A 14,624-nucleotide genomic window follows, 5' to 3' on the forward strand; every position below is an offset into this window, starting at 1 on the left:
CCTACTTCATGGACTGTCCTTCTTGGTCTCTTGCTGGTATTCCGTTGGAAGTCTAACTAGACTGATTATATCCAGAACTGAACTCCTGATCTCATCATAGTAAGTATAGTCTTCAATCCCTATCCACTGTGTCACCCATCCCCTCTCCCACCTTGCCTCTGGGAATGATCAATATGTTCTCTAGAGTTAAGACTCTGCTTCTTGGTTTGTCTCTCTTATTTTCCTTGCTCATTTGTTTTGTTTCTTAGGTTCCACGTATGAATGAGAGCCTATGGTATTTGTAAATGCACTCCTTGTGCAGTCTTCCTTGTGAGGATAAATAGAAAGTCTGTCATCTAGTTGCTCAGGTGAAAGCATTTGGAGTTATCTCTAGCCCTCCTTCTCTTCTCTCCACATCCAAACTATTGGTTAAGTCCTGATAGATCGACTGCCAAGATATACTTAAAATTTTACCACTTATCACTGCCCCTACTCCCTGGTCTAAGTCACCATCTTCTGCCTGGAGTATTGCAAACCTCTCCCCTCTCCACCACTGGGCTCCCCTGTTTCCACCATACAGTCGGATGTCTTCAATACAGATGGAATGTAAGTCGGATTCTGTCACTCCTTTACTTAAAATTCTCCAGTGGTTCTACATCTTACTTCAGCGTAAAAGTCAAAATCTTTATGGAGGACCACAAAGTCCTCCATGAAGTAGCCCTGGTCACTTCGCTGATTTTATCTCCCCACTATTCTTACTCCATTCCAGTCATAGTGGCTGCCTTAGTATTCCTTCAGCACATCAGGTTGGCTCCTGCTGCAGGGCCTTTGTACTTGCTGTTCACTCTGCCTGGAATGTTCTTTCTCTTCCCTCCTCATAGATATCCATATGGTTTACTCCCTCACCTCCTACAGGTATTTACTCAAAGGTCACCTTCTTTTTTTAAAAAAAGATTTATTTATTTATTTCACAGACAGAGATCACATGTAGGCAGAGAGGTAGGTAGAGAAAGGAGGAAGCAGGCTCCCTGTTGAGCAGAGAGCCCGAGGTGGGGCTCCATCCCAGGACCCTGGAATCATGACCTGAGCAGAAGGCAGAGGCTTTAGCCCGCTGAGCAACCCAGGTGTCCCAAATGCCACCTTCTTAATGAGGACTTCCCTGACCATGTACCCAAAAGAAAAACTCTTCTGCCTCACACTATTGATCTCCTTTACCCTGCTTTATTTTCCACAGAACTTAGCACCATCTGAAATTCTGTACATTTTACTTGTCTCCCTCCAGTATAATGTAAGCTGTATGAAGGTAGAGATTTAAAAAAAAAATTTTTTTTTAAATTTTAAGTAGGCTCCCCACCCAATGTGGGACTTGAACCGATGACCCCAAGGTCAAGAGTCTCAAGCTCTACAGACTGAGCTGGCCAGGTGGCTTGACGGTAAGAATTTTTATCTGTTTCATTCACAGCTGTACTGCCTGGCACAAAGTATGTGCTCAGTAAATATTTGTTAAATAAGTAAATGGACTAGTTAGTTTTGCTTTTTTCTCCTCTAGCTTTATTGAAGTATAGTTGACAAATAAATGGAATATTTGTAAAGTGTACAGTGTAATGAATTGATGACTAAGTGAATGAATGGTTGAACTGGCTATTTTGAAAACTAGTTCATATTTCAGCCATTTCTTGTAACTTGACTGAAGTTAACCATTAGCTTTTGAAATAGTTGTCTAATTTCATCTGTGGTGTGATCTTGCATGAATTTTTGAAAGATACTCTCATTAGAAACTATCTTTCTTCACGGTGGTATATTTAAAAATTGGAGCTCTTGAGTCAGACTGTTGGGAGTTTACAACCTAGACATCTGTGTGAATCAGGACAAGTGAAGCATTCTGTGCCTCTGCTTCCTCATCCATAAAATGCCATACCAGGAGCAACTATCCCATGTTGTTATTTTGGGGATCTAATAAAAAATGTATGTAAATCACTCAGGCTGCTACTTGTCACATAGTAAAGCTTCAGTGAACAGTGGCTTTTATTACTCTTATTAAGATGTAAGTTTTCAAACAAAAGAGTAAGACTTGCAACAGAAACAACTGAATACATATTTCTAAGTGAAACTAAAATAGCTGTCCAGCTTTATTGTACAAGTGGCATTTCTTTGGGAAATGATCCAAAATGTGAAGGCCGATTGTTTTGTCCCTTTCCTCAGGAGGCTTTCACGGGATTGGACATATCCACTTCATATTCTCTGCACCCTTACAGAATACTCACACCAGGAACCCCTCATACTTAACATTTCTACTCGTCACACTTTTCAACTTTGATGCCACTTTAGACTCTGGGTTCAGATTCCATAGATTATCTTCACTCAGTACATTGGTGAAAAATTCAGCAATTCCCTTTTGTAGAAAAGATGCTTGTCAAGTGGTGGCAGACCAGCATTCTAAATGAGTTGACCTGAAAGTAAGGTCGTCCATGCTTGGAAAAGCAAGGACAATGGTCTCCTTCCGTGTCATGACACTTTCTAGTAGCTTGCTGTCAGACACACCTTGTGTTAATTCCCAGTTAAACAAAGTCATTACAGACCCAGTCTGCGAATGCCAGTCTGTGGCAGATTCTTTGACTTGGGCAGGGAAATCGAGGAAACCCAAGCCTGTGCAGGAGCATTGCTCCACATCTCACCGAAGCAGCCAATGGCACGCAGCCTCTCCCATTTACACTCCCTTGCCAGCGTCCACTTCTTATATTTTAAATTCTATTACCTCTCACAGCAACTTATACTGAGTTGGGCTGGGCTGGGCTGGGCACACATTCATTTATTCATTCATTAAGCCCCACAGGGATCAATAAATACTAGTTAAGCCACACTGCTTCTTTGTTGCTTTAGAACTATTTTCTTAGTTTTGTTATTTAAATGAAAATTTACCTTGTTTTCCCAGCTATGCTGTAAATTTCTTGAGTACTTAGGCTTCTACCTCATTCCTGTCTCCTGCAGTGCCACACCTGATTCTTCATTCAGTCTCTGTTTTCATTATTATGTTCTGCAAAACGGCTCTGGAGAAATGGGTTTGAACCCTAGGAGTTAGGTAAAATTTTCTCCTTGACTTTTGTTTTTTTATTGTGGTTCTTAGGAGAAAATAGCATGTAACACCCAGCAATTACTAAGGCATTTTCCCACTATAATATAATTTCAAATAAAAGCTTAATAAAGCCTATGTTGAGAATGAGAAACTTACTCGTAAACAGTTGTCCATCCATTTTCATTACTTTTGGTAGCCAAAAGCCCTGTGTTTCCTGGATAGGTCATCAAGGCCAGATTATAGCCTTGGGCAGACACTCTTTTCAGGACTCCATTGCTGCTTATGGTCAGCCAGTACACCTGCCCGCCAGGCACCACAAGCCAAAGGGGCATCCCGCCTGCATCACGGCGAATGTGCACAGAGTTGCCATTGCTGCTGGTAACTGCACCTAAGTCACCTTCGGCATTGTAGGTGAAATTATATACATAGTCCCTTGTTATCAAGTTCAGGGTGTGCAGGTGGGTTCCATTGACAGTGAACTGGTAGAGCTCTTGGTCGGCAGGTGAAGCGATCTCATAAAGGTTCATGTCATTCAGGTGGGCTTGGTTCCTGCTAATGGTACGAATTCGAACATTCCCAAGGTCTGCGACGTATAGGGTACCATCAGGCGACACTGCCAAAGAGGAGGGGGCTTTCATCTTTGCATCTTTGGCATAGCCACCATCACCTGTGAGAGAAAGACCACAATTTTAATGATTGTCATCGCAAGCATTTGTAAGAACATAACCATATACAGAAATCATTGTACATCTAGAGTCATTTTAGGAGTGCCTGGCTCTCTCAGTTAGCGGAGCATGTGACTCTTGATCTTGGGTTGCATGTTCAAGCCTCGCGTTGGGTATGAAGATGACTTAAAAGTACGATCTCTAAAAGAAAAGAATCATTTAAAAGGGAACAATCAGTGAATCATTATTCTCTGCATTCCCCTCCCTTGACAAATCTGAAACTTATTCATAATTCCTGAGTCAGTACCAGTGAAGATGAACAGTGAGATGAAATTATCAGTTTTGTGAAATCTTCAATCCTATTATATCACAAGATACAAAAACAGGAAATAATGGAAGCTGCACAGAATGTGGCTGGAAATCCATGAGATTCATGCCTGTCAGTGCTTGTGGACCTACCCACCTCAGGACTTTCCAATTCTACTATGCTCACAGGAACTTTCTTTGGCTAATTCCCATTGTCACACTGTCAAAGTACACTAAGTCTGTAAGTGCAACAATGATTCAGAACATCAAATTTGATAACTGGAATAAACATTAGATTTGCCTTGGATGAAAGATATAAATTAGCGAAAGAAGTATAAAACTAATTGTCCAGGAAAACATTGGAAATATTGATCAAAAGTCGTATCGACCAAGTTGCTCATTCTTGATTCCTCTAGCCCAAGAAAAGGCAAAGGTTAAGAGAATCTTTTGGGCCCAGATGAGCAGTTTAATAGGACTGCAGGTAGCATGGAGGGATTTCCACATCCCGGCAATAAATGTATCTATTGACATTTTAGAGGAGTGTTTGTTATCTGGAATATCTACTTCGTGTTTTGGGGAAAAGGTGTATATATATATATATATATATATATATATATACACACACATATACATACACACACACATATACACACACATATACACACATATACACATATACACACATATACACATATACACACATACATACACACATATACACACAAACATATATATTTATATATAATATACTTTTATATATATATATAATACATTATAATATAATATACTATATACTATATATATGTATATATATTTCAGTTGGAAGTAATGGGCACCGTTGTCTAGGAAGAAAATTTTGGACATTCTTAATTGATTTTTACTTATTTATTTTTAAATTTAAAGATTTTACTTACTTATTTGTTAGAGTTAGAAAGAGCACAAGCGGGGGAGTGGCAGGCAGAGGGAGAAGCAGGCTTCCTGCTGAGCAAGGAGTCGGATGCGGGACTCAATCCTAGGACTTTGGGATCATGACCTGAGCCGAAGGCAGACTCTTAACCGACTGAGCCACCCAGGCCTCCCTGGGCATTTTTTAAACAGCCCAAGTAGTAGACTAATGTCCTGAAAACCCTCCACTGTGGGATTTTATTTTGCCCATGTATCTTCAAAGCAGTCTGCTCTAGTCTCTTTGGGGTTCAGAATTTTTTTTAAAAGTAGGCTTCACACCCAGCATGGAGCCTAATGTAGGGCTTGAACTCAACACCCTGATATCAAGACCTGAGCTGAGATCGAGAGTTGAACGCTTATCAGACTGAGCTACCCACTTTGGGTTTCAAATAGCAAGCACTGTTCACTTGGAAACCAGTCACTTAGGGGAAGTAATTTTTTCCTTAGCTAAATCAGTAAATGCAGGTTTTACTGTGTTTCCTTTTATCCAAAGTACAAATCATGTCATGATGTTATATTTATATAGTGATTTTAACTTGAGTATTAAACCTTTGTTATAGTAGCTTACCCTCAGTACAGCAAGGTTATATCACTGAGAGAAGTGACATCTCTAACAGATGAGGTAAGCGAGTCATGAGGAGGTCTTGTATCTTTCCCAGAGTCACTTGGTTAGTTGGTTGCAGAGCAATGACCAGATACTAGGCTATGTGGCCCCAACCCATCACTTTCTCCACTCACTCACACTAATGTTCACAAATAACACTTTAGTTTTCCTTTTGGCCTTTCTGTTGTGCGTTTTTCTTTTGGAAACAGAGAGAGGGAGCTGGTGAATTGCTAAAAAGGTCATACCTGAAAAACAGTCACAGTTGGGATCAATTTTGCAGTCACAGTCAGTAGGGGCACCAGCTATGATGGAGATCTCTCCGTTGGTGGTGACTTGCTGAATGCGGTTTACTTTCCTCTCGTCTGTTTCAGCTATGAAGAGCAGCCCGCTGTGGGAGACGCTGATGGCCCTGGCTGACTCCAGAGTGGAGTGAATTGCCACCTTGCTGACCAAGAAATGATCGATGCCTGGCACCTGGCAGTGAATGGGGCGCCCTGCAATGATCCGTACACGCCTGTTTTCAGAAATTTGCAGCACAATGTTGTTATCCAAGACATACAATGAATTGTCCATAGGATTGACTGCAAGGTCTGTTGGCCACTCTAATCGCACCTGCAAAAAGAGCAGAACACACACCATTAGGTTACAATATCTTTCCAGGGGCAGTTTTACCTTGAAAGAAAAATCAGCTTATTGGTTCCTCTGTCTCACGAATTTCAGCAATGTCAATGTTGTCTGGCAAAGTTGGGGCAGGATGGTTGATCAAATGTTCTGAGAGACATATTTATCATTTATACCATTTCCAATATAAAGAAAATTAGTTTTCAATAATTCCAGAAGGATCTCCTAGAGCAGTGTTTGTTTCAGAGTGTGATCTCCAGACTACCAGCAACAGCATCACTGGGCAACTTGTTAGAAATGCAAATTCTCAGACCTCAACCTAGACCTATTAAATCAGAAACCCTGAGGGTGGGACCTAGTCATCTGTGTTTTAATAAGCTTTCCAACATGTTTTGATGCACACTCAAGTTTAAGGACCAATGTTCTAGGGCTTCTGCATCTCTATGACATACAGATCTCTTTCACTGTCCTGTAGATACATGGAAAAGCAAAGTTATAGAGGCTTCTGGAAAATACAGTGCCAGAGTAACTTGATGATTTTACTGTAACAGCAACCTTTTGGGACAGAACCTTCCATTAGCACAGACCTAGCATCCGTCTTGTGGAATACTCAGGCACTGTTTATCAGCTGGTGGTGTGGAATCCTAAGTCACAATGCATGGCCACCTAGCTTGACCTGCCTCACTCTGCATCTCTCTTTTCTTGCTAACAGGTGAATTTGTTCTTTCATTGAATATTTGCTGAGTACCTTCTTTGGGCAAAGACTTGTGCTAGGCTATGGGGATTCGAAAGAAAGCCGTTACACAGCCTCTGCCTTCAAATGACTCATGGTCTAGTGGAGCCCTTGGAAGGGCCATTAAACAATTATTCTCCATGTTATGAGAAGGAAGCAGTGAAGAGGGTATAAGAGCACTTCACCAATATTAGAAACCATGAGGCAGGATATTCTCAAAGATACTACCTGAAATGACCAGTAGGAGAGAAATGGGGTGAAAATGGGAGTGGGGGGTGTAGGAGCAGTATTGAAAGCAATCATAGGGAGAGGGAACAGCATAGGCAAATGTCCAGAGTTTGGAGATGGTGTGGCCCACTGAGGTTACTACAAACAATTCAGTAAGCATAATAAATGCTGAATGTATGGGAGCAGTAGGCAATGAAAATAAGGAGGTTGTCAGTGGCTAGGTATTATGGGTTGAATTATGTTCCTCCTAAATTCATGCAACCCGCTATTTGGCAACAGAACCTTTAAAGAGATAAATAAAATGAAAAGAAATCATGAGGGTGGGGCTCTAATATAGCAAGACTGGTGTCCTTAGAGGAAAAGGAAGAGACACCAAAGAGACACCAGGGGTGTGTATGCATAGAGAAAAAGCCCACGTGAGGGCACAGTAAGAGGACGGCCATCTGCAAGCCAAGGAAAGAGGCCTCGGGAGAAACCAAAGCTGCCAACACCTTGATCTTGAGCTTATAGCCTCCAGAACTGTGAGAAAATAAATTTGTCTCGTTAAAGCCATCCAGTCTATGGTATTTTTAAAAAGGATTTATTTATTTCAGGGGGAGAGAGAGAGAGCGAGAGCGAGCGAGCAGGAGTGGGAGGGGAAGAGGGAGAGGGAGAGAGAATCTCAAGCAGACCATGCTGAGCAGGGAGCCCAGTGTAGGGCCGGATCCCACGACCCCAAGATTACAACCTGAGTTGAAACCAAGAGTCAGAGTATTTTGTTAGAGAAGTCCTAGCCCATTAATACACCAGGCAATGTGCAGCTTTGTGCTGATGGGTGAGAGAGACCACTAAAGGGCTTTAAGTAGGAGGGTGACATATCTGGGTTCTAGAGGAAACACACTGGCTGCTATTGAGAAGATACTAGTAAAGGAGGCAGGAGAAGAGGCAGGCCTGCAGTTAGGAGGCTTGTGCAGTGGGCCAGGTGCGGTATGAGAGTGCCTTAATTAGGATGGTAGCAGTGGGCATGGAGAGAAGAAGATGGATTTAAGGCATGTTAAGGGCAGTCAGAATCAAAAGGACTGCTGTGTGTGAGTGTGTGTTGTATCTTGGGTCCAACATTGTGCTAGGCGCTTGGGATACACATGCCAACCAGACACAACTTCACTCTAGTTCTTTTCTGGATGTAGTGGTCAGTCCAGTACCTGCCTTGACATCTCAATAGCTATTTTATCACTGGGCACTTCTCAGGGAACTGTGTTCCACGCACTCTCTGCCCCCCCACTCACTCACTCTTCTATACTTTACAGCTCTTCCCTTAGGTTGGACAAAGACAGACAAAGCTGGCCCATTCCTGGCCAAAATAGAAACAAGAATTTGGCTACTTTTCTTGCCTTGAGTGAAAGCCCAAGGAAACTTTCAGTTTTTTTCACTGAATCTGTAAGTCTGAAAACAAGATCCGGACTCCCACTACACTGGGAGGCCCACTCCATCCCTGGCTGGAAGAGGCCTTACTCTTAGTAATGAAGTGCACAAAGGCCACTGTGAGACAGGCCTTCCCTTTCATTTTGCGTCTTAATGGAGGGCAACTGGTGATGTTGTAATGAAGACAAAGGTTGTCTTTGGCCTTCCCCTCCCTACCACTTGGTGCTTTCTGTTCCTGTTTCTGAGTGTCTAACCCCATGTCTCTGCATGCCGTCGACCTCCATATAGACTGGCCTTCCCTGGTCAGCACCATATGCCTCTGGGCAGCTAGGAATTTGAATACTAATGGAGTATAAAGCTGAGTTGTGTTATGCATGTTCTACAGAGCCTTTCAGACCGAGGCCATTGGATAAACACTAAACACCAGCTTTAACAGCTCCCGGAGCAGTTTGCTGTGATGTGTTCCTCAGCACGTCTGTCTGAGGCCTGTGCCTGTCAGCGCCCTGTCACCGAGAGGGAGAGGGAGAAGGAGAGCCACTGCTGTGGAGGGTGTCGCCTCCTCCACCAGGAGCCCTTGCTCTGGCCCTCCATACACACTGTCGCTCCCGTACAGCAGCTGTCTGCGTGCGCGGCTCCTGTGGAGCACAGTCCCCCAGGAAATAACCTGGGGCTGGCTGAGGAAGAGGAAATGAATTTATTTCAGTACAGCACTCCTATTTCGATCAAGTCTGAAGTCAGTGACCCAGAAAAAACAAAGCTGGCAGAAATGACGTTCTAATTATCTCCATTCTGAGAGCTGAGGCCAGGGCAGAGGCCGGGGACGGCACACACCTGGCAGGAGTCAGAGAAGGACATGTTTTGGACTCTGTTCTCTGCTGTCAGGGCTGCCTCTGAGATAAAGGCTGGTAGTTGGAAGATAAGCTGTTAAATTCTTCAACTCACCCCACCTGATTTAAGTCAATACTATTGGTGTCATGTTTATTAGATTTAATATTGCCTCAAAAATACACCAGCTATTGTGTCTGTTTGTTTTCTTTTCCATCAAATAAGTCACCCTCTGGCAGTTTCCTGTGACTAAAGTGGCCTTTGTGCTTCTGAAATACTTTCTGTACTAGCTACACAGAATCCCTTTAATTCCCATTTGATTTGGCTGGGCAGCTTGTCTATGAAATCTGCTCAAATGAAAGATGTGTGGCTACTTAGTAATCCAAGGTCTGCCTTTTCAGAACCTGGACATTTTCACCTCCCTTAGGTTGTCAGTTCCTTTTATATCCTTCTCGTGTTAAGTGCTCCCATTTCCAGATAATTTTTCAAGGAACTGGTGCTTTATAGCCACACAATAGAAACACTATATTTACTACCGAGGTATTTCCATAACACACAACGTAATATATGGAACGGAATCGTTGAGCTGATTCTGGCAGTGAGAATTAGCATCTGTTAGTTGTAGAGACCCTAGAATTTTGAGTTACTAAGGTAAAGCTCTGGTTAATCCCTGAGGGTTGCTGGCACTTGTCCACATGATTTCTGGGGACAAAGAAACATTTCCTTTGGGGGTGGGAGCAGAAAGAGATGGAACAGCAGGCAAGTTCTGGAATCTCTGCCTGGTGACCTGGCCTACAGGCAAACCATTTGGCCTAATTTGTGGTGGTTGCCCCACCTTGTAAAAATACATTAATTTGTTTGAAATGTCAAAATATATTTATGCTAAACTGGCATTAAAGGTCACTGGTGTAGCCGCCGGCTGGGGGAATGTGACCATCTCCCAGCCATGCGCCCTGAGAAATAACCCTGAGCGGAAAGGAGCTCTTGGTCTGGATGTCAAGCCTTGACAGCACTATGTCTTCCTCTGCTAATTGAAAATGTGCCTTAAAGGGACTTAACTCTCAGGTCAGCCATTCCTGTGGGTGGTTTAAAGATCCAGCTAATTGTGACCAAAGCTAACAGTACATAAAGCAGCAGAGTCCTATAGGGGAAAATCCATGTGTAAATGCAGTATTTACGTATGAGCCCTCAGTTAGACTGAACTAGAAAATTCCTCAGTCATAAACTTAACTCAGTCATAAACTTAATCCCCCACTGTCGACACAGACCATAATTTCTATACTTAGGCTCTTTCTAGCAGTTCGAATGCTAGTTCCTTCCTGTACTGTGTGCCACTGTAGGCAACTGAGGTGACCTCTATGAGTGTCTGGTTTCCTCATCTGCCACGAGGAAAAGCGGCTAGCAACAGTCTCTCTGGTAGAGTTACTGCGTGGATTAAATGACATAGTGATCCTAGGTGCTCAGTGCAGTGCCTGGACAGAGTAGGGGATGGTAAACAGGATTAACATTAATAATGGTTTCAAAGTCAAAGACCTTTCGCGCTAGAAGGGATCTAGTCCATGTACCATTCAGCACAGTGCCCTTTCAGTTCTGTTTACCAGACTTCAGTTGTCGACGTGTCTTTATGAATTTTGCCCTGCCCATAACACCAGCATTGTTATTGATGTAATATTTTCTTTAAATTGACTTACTTTTAAAGTATAAATAGGTGCCTCCCCTTCCTTTGAATGGATCCTAATCAATAACACCTATACAATTCCAGGGCCACTCATCTGAGCCTTTAATAAAAGTAACTACTGTTTATTGAGTGCTTCCTGTGTGTCAGGCTCTTTGCATGGATTATTACTTTATATGCTTAGAGCAATCGCTTGAGAAAGAAACAACTGATATAACCATTTCTGGATATGTGCTCTTAGCCTCTATGCCATCCGATTCTTCAGCTAGTAGAGTGGACACACTTCTTCACACTCTCCTCACCAATTCTGGCTTCCCCTTTCCTCATTTGAATTCATCTAAGGGTTGTTCTCTTTGGCGGAGAACATCAAAGCTGATTAGAAGTTGAGTGATTTGTCTTTGTCTCTGTTACTTGCCATCTTTCGGTTCAATGCATTGTGGGTGCCTACTCTGTGCCAGGCACTATTATCAAGGGAAAAGAAAACAGGTCCCTGCCTGCCCTTGATTAGTGCACAGTCAAGGCGGGGGGGTGGGGAGAGGCAGATCCCGAAACAGCTCATTTAAATATAATGTGGTTAGGTGCCATGCCAGACGTATGCCCAGAGTGACATGGGAACAGAGGAGAGGGAGTTTGGGACAATAACTCCTAGAAGAGAAACGTCAGCTTCATCTTGAAGGATGAAGCTAAGGTACTGAGATGAATGAAGCAAAGGGAGGAAGTGATTTCAGCAGAGGGAAAAGACGGAATGAAAACAGGAGCATGGAACCATATGGGAGTGGGGGAAATAACGTGGGTCGGGGTTACTAGGGCATAAAGTCGAAGTAAGGTATATAGTGGTGATAAAGGATGTTTAAATGTTTGCCAGGGGCAGGGTTTAAATTTCTCCCCTGAGGCACAATTGTCATTTGAGATCAGATCATTCTTTTTTGTGGAGGGTCTCCTGTGCATCAAGATGTCAGTGGCACCTCCCCCTAAACTGTGACAACAAAAATGTCTCCAGACATAGCTAAACGTTGGAGCAAATCAGTTAACCTGTCTGAGCCTCAGCTTCCTCATCTGGAAACTGGGTACAGTAATAATATTTTCTCTCAAGCTTTTATTACAGGAATTGAAAAAAATCTATATAAAGCACTTAGCATAGCACCTGGTACACAGGAAGAGCTCTATAAAGGCCTGCTATTTATTTTTTTATCACAGAACATGTCTGAATTTCTTCTGGTGAGTTCCTGTCTATTGCAATATCCTCCCTCTTGGTGATCTCATGAACTTTGGAGTTCACTCATACAGGAGTCATGGTCTTTCAAAGTTTCCCTTGCTTCTATGTCACCAGCCATTTCCCCCCTGCTCATTGATTTCATTTCTTAAGAATCCTTCTAAGCTATGTGTCTTCCAAAAAATTTGGCTTATATAGGGGTATATTACTTCACATACATGTCAGCCAATTTCACAGCTAATATTTTAGCTTATTCCTTGGAGTCCCCAGCTTTGTGTAACAGGCTTCTTGGTATAATTCCAAGGGCAGAGCATGCTACTTTAATTATTTTCCTTTCTTTTACTAATAAATATCTATTTCAGGCATTATGCTAGGCACTAGGGAGCCAGTCTAACCGAGACAGACTGGGTCCTGCCTTCACAGAGTTTATAGTCTTTTGCTGACTTCCTTTCCTTTATTTTCTGGTACCTACAAGGGGTTGCTATCAACACAGAGTACTCGACTATTTCTGTTGCATTCCATCTATTTCAAGAAATGGACTTTTGTGGAAGAGCCTCAGAAACATATATCCTGACTGTTACTATACAATTGCCACCAAGTGCTCATAACTTCTTTCCCCAAAGTTTGTGCTGCAGAAACCAGTTGATTCCCAAAAGCCCCTTCTCCCCATCCTAAACATGACACTTCTAATCTCCATCCTTTACATTTTCAGTCTTATGGCTCATTTGAAAAACGACTCTGTTTGATTTTGATCTCTGAGGCCTCTTCAGTAGGAATTTCCAGGAAATGTATGATTATCTCTTCTGTAGTATGCCAGCCCTGGGGAAGATACAGTGACGGGACTGAGTGCTCTCTGCCAGGTGTTCTGCCAACTCCATGTTAGATTTCCCCATGCTTCTAAAAGCTGACAACTCCAGATTGTTAGCATCACTTTTTGTCAGGTTTCAAATGGCCTTCTCATTTCTTGACACTGATACTGTCTGAGCTTCTTCAAATTTATAAAAGAGGGAAAAAGCTGCCTGGACCAAGTTTGGTTTCCTGCAGTTGGAAAGCATGATGACGACTTTGAGAGTGACGGCTCTTATTGATCTTGCTTTTAAAAAGTGGAAATTATTAGAAGATGAAATACACCAGGATTACATGGACTTGTCAACTGGCAAATTATTTCCCATTTTCTCAGACCCACACTCTTGTGTTTCTCCGAATAGCAGCTGGAGAGTTCGAGGAACCTCTCAACCTTTGGTCAGATGCATCAGTGTGGTCTGTCTTCATGGTTGCCCAATCAGAATAACGGACATTTAAGTCACATTATTCACTACAGATGAATAGTCAGGATTAATCTAATCAAGAGGTACAATTGGACTGATCTTTAAAAACCATTCTGCTGCTGAACCTACAGATTAAAATTACATCTACTCCAGTGTTCTTAAAATGTTTTGGTAGTGGGGGAACAAAGCAAAGCAAAACAAACAACAAAAAGCTTCAAGGCAGTCCTGGTGTATTTCATCTGTTAATAATTTCTACTTTTTAAAAGCAAGATCAATAGGGGCCATCATTCTGAAAGGTGTCATTTTGCTTTCTAGCTGCAGAAAACCAAACTTTCTCTAGATGGCTTTTATAAATTTGAAGAAGCTCAGACAGTATCAGGGTCAAAACAAAATGCTAAATTTATGGTTACTATGATGCCTGTGGCAGAGACTACTAGTTCTAGGCCTACCCTAACATCCATTTACTCTTTCTTCTGTAGTAGTAAATTCCCATTTAAAAAAAAAAATCTGGGCACACTGCTGTCTACAGTAGAAGATATTCCAGTCTTATTTGCAATTCTCTGTAGCCATGTGATAAAGTTCAAGTCGATAAGATGTAAGAGGAAGTATGGAAGTATCCACACTTTTATTTCATTTGTATTATTATTTTTTAGAAAGAGAGAGAGGCAGGGGAGGGACATAGAGAGGGGGAGAGAGAATAATAAGTAGGCTCCATGCCCAGTGTGGAGCCAGACATGGGGCTAGATCTCATGACTCTGTCCAGAGCCAAAACCCAGAGTTAGATGCTTAACTGACTGAGCCACCCAGGTGCCCCCTCTCTTTTTAAAAATATCCACCATTAAATTGATGCTTTCAGTGGCTATGTAAAGAGAGCTGACCCAATTGGAAGGGGTCTCTTTCTGCCCTCCCTTCCATTCTGTAATATGAATATATTGGCTGAGATTTTTGGCAGATGTCTTAGATCATGAGGAGTCAATGAAAATGGAAGCTATGCGTTAGGATGGCAGAGCAGAAATACAGAAGCCTGGGTCCCAAATGATCTCATGGAGCTGCCATCCTAGTCCTGCACTATATACCTTAGTCTGGCT

At 42.4% G+C, this 14,624-nt stretch overlaps 1 protein-coding gene across 7 annotated transcripts in view; it reads right to left on the reverse strand.

The window, feature by feature from the left end:
- Positions 1-14,624, reverse strand: part of TENM1 (teneurin transmembrane protein 1) — a 794,330-nt gene that overhangs the window by 40,311 nt on the left and 739,395 nt on the right. For all 7 annotated transcript variants that reach the window (XM_032329990.1, XM_032329993.1, XM_032329991.1 and 4 more), the window contains 2 exons: positions 5,818-6,184; positions 3,209-3,719 (listed from right to left, as the gene is read on the reverse strand). In XM_032329990.1, the coding sequence (XP_032185881.1) occupies positions 3,209-3,719; positions 5,818-6,184 (878 nt within the window). The remainder of the gene's footprint in view (positions 1-3,208; positions 3,720-5,817; positions 6,185-14,624) is intronic.

Source organism: Mustela erminea, chromosome X (genome assembly GCF_009829155.1).
Source record: "Mustela erminea isolate mMusErm1 chromosome X, mMusErm1.Pri, whole genome shotgun sequence".
Lineage (NCBI taxonomy): Eukaryota > Metazoa > Chordata > Mammalia > Carnivora > Mustelidae > Mustela > Mustela erminea.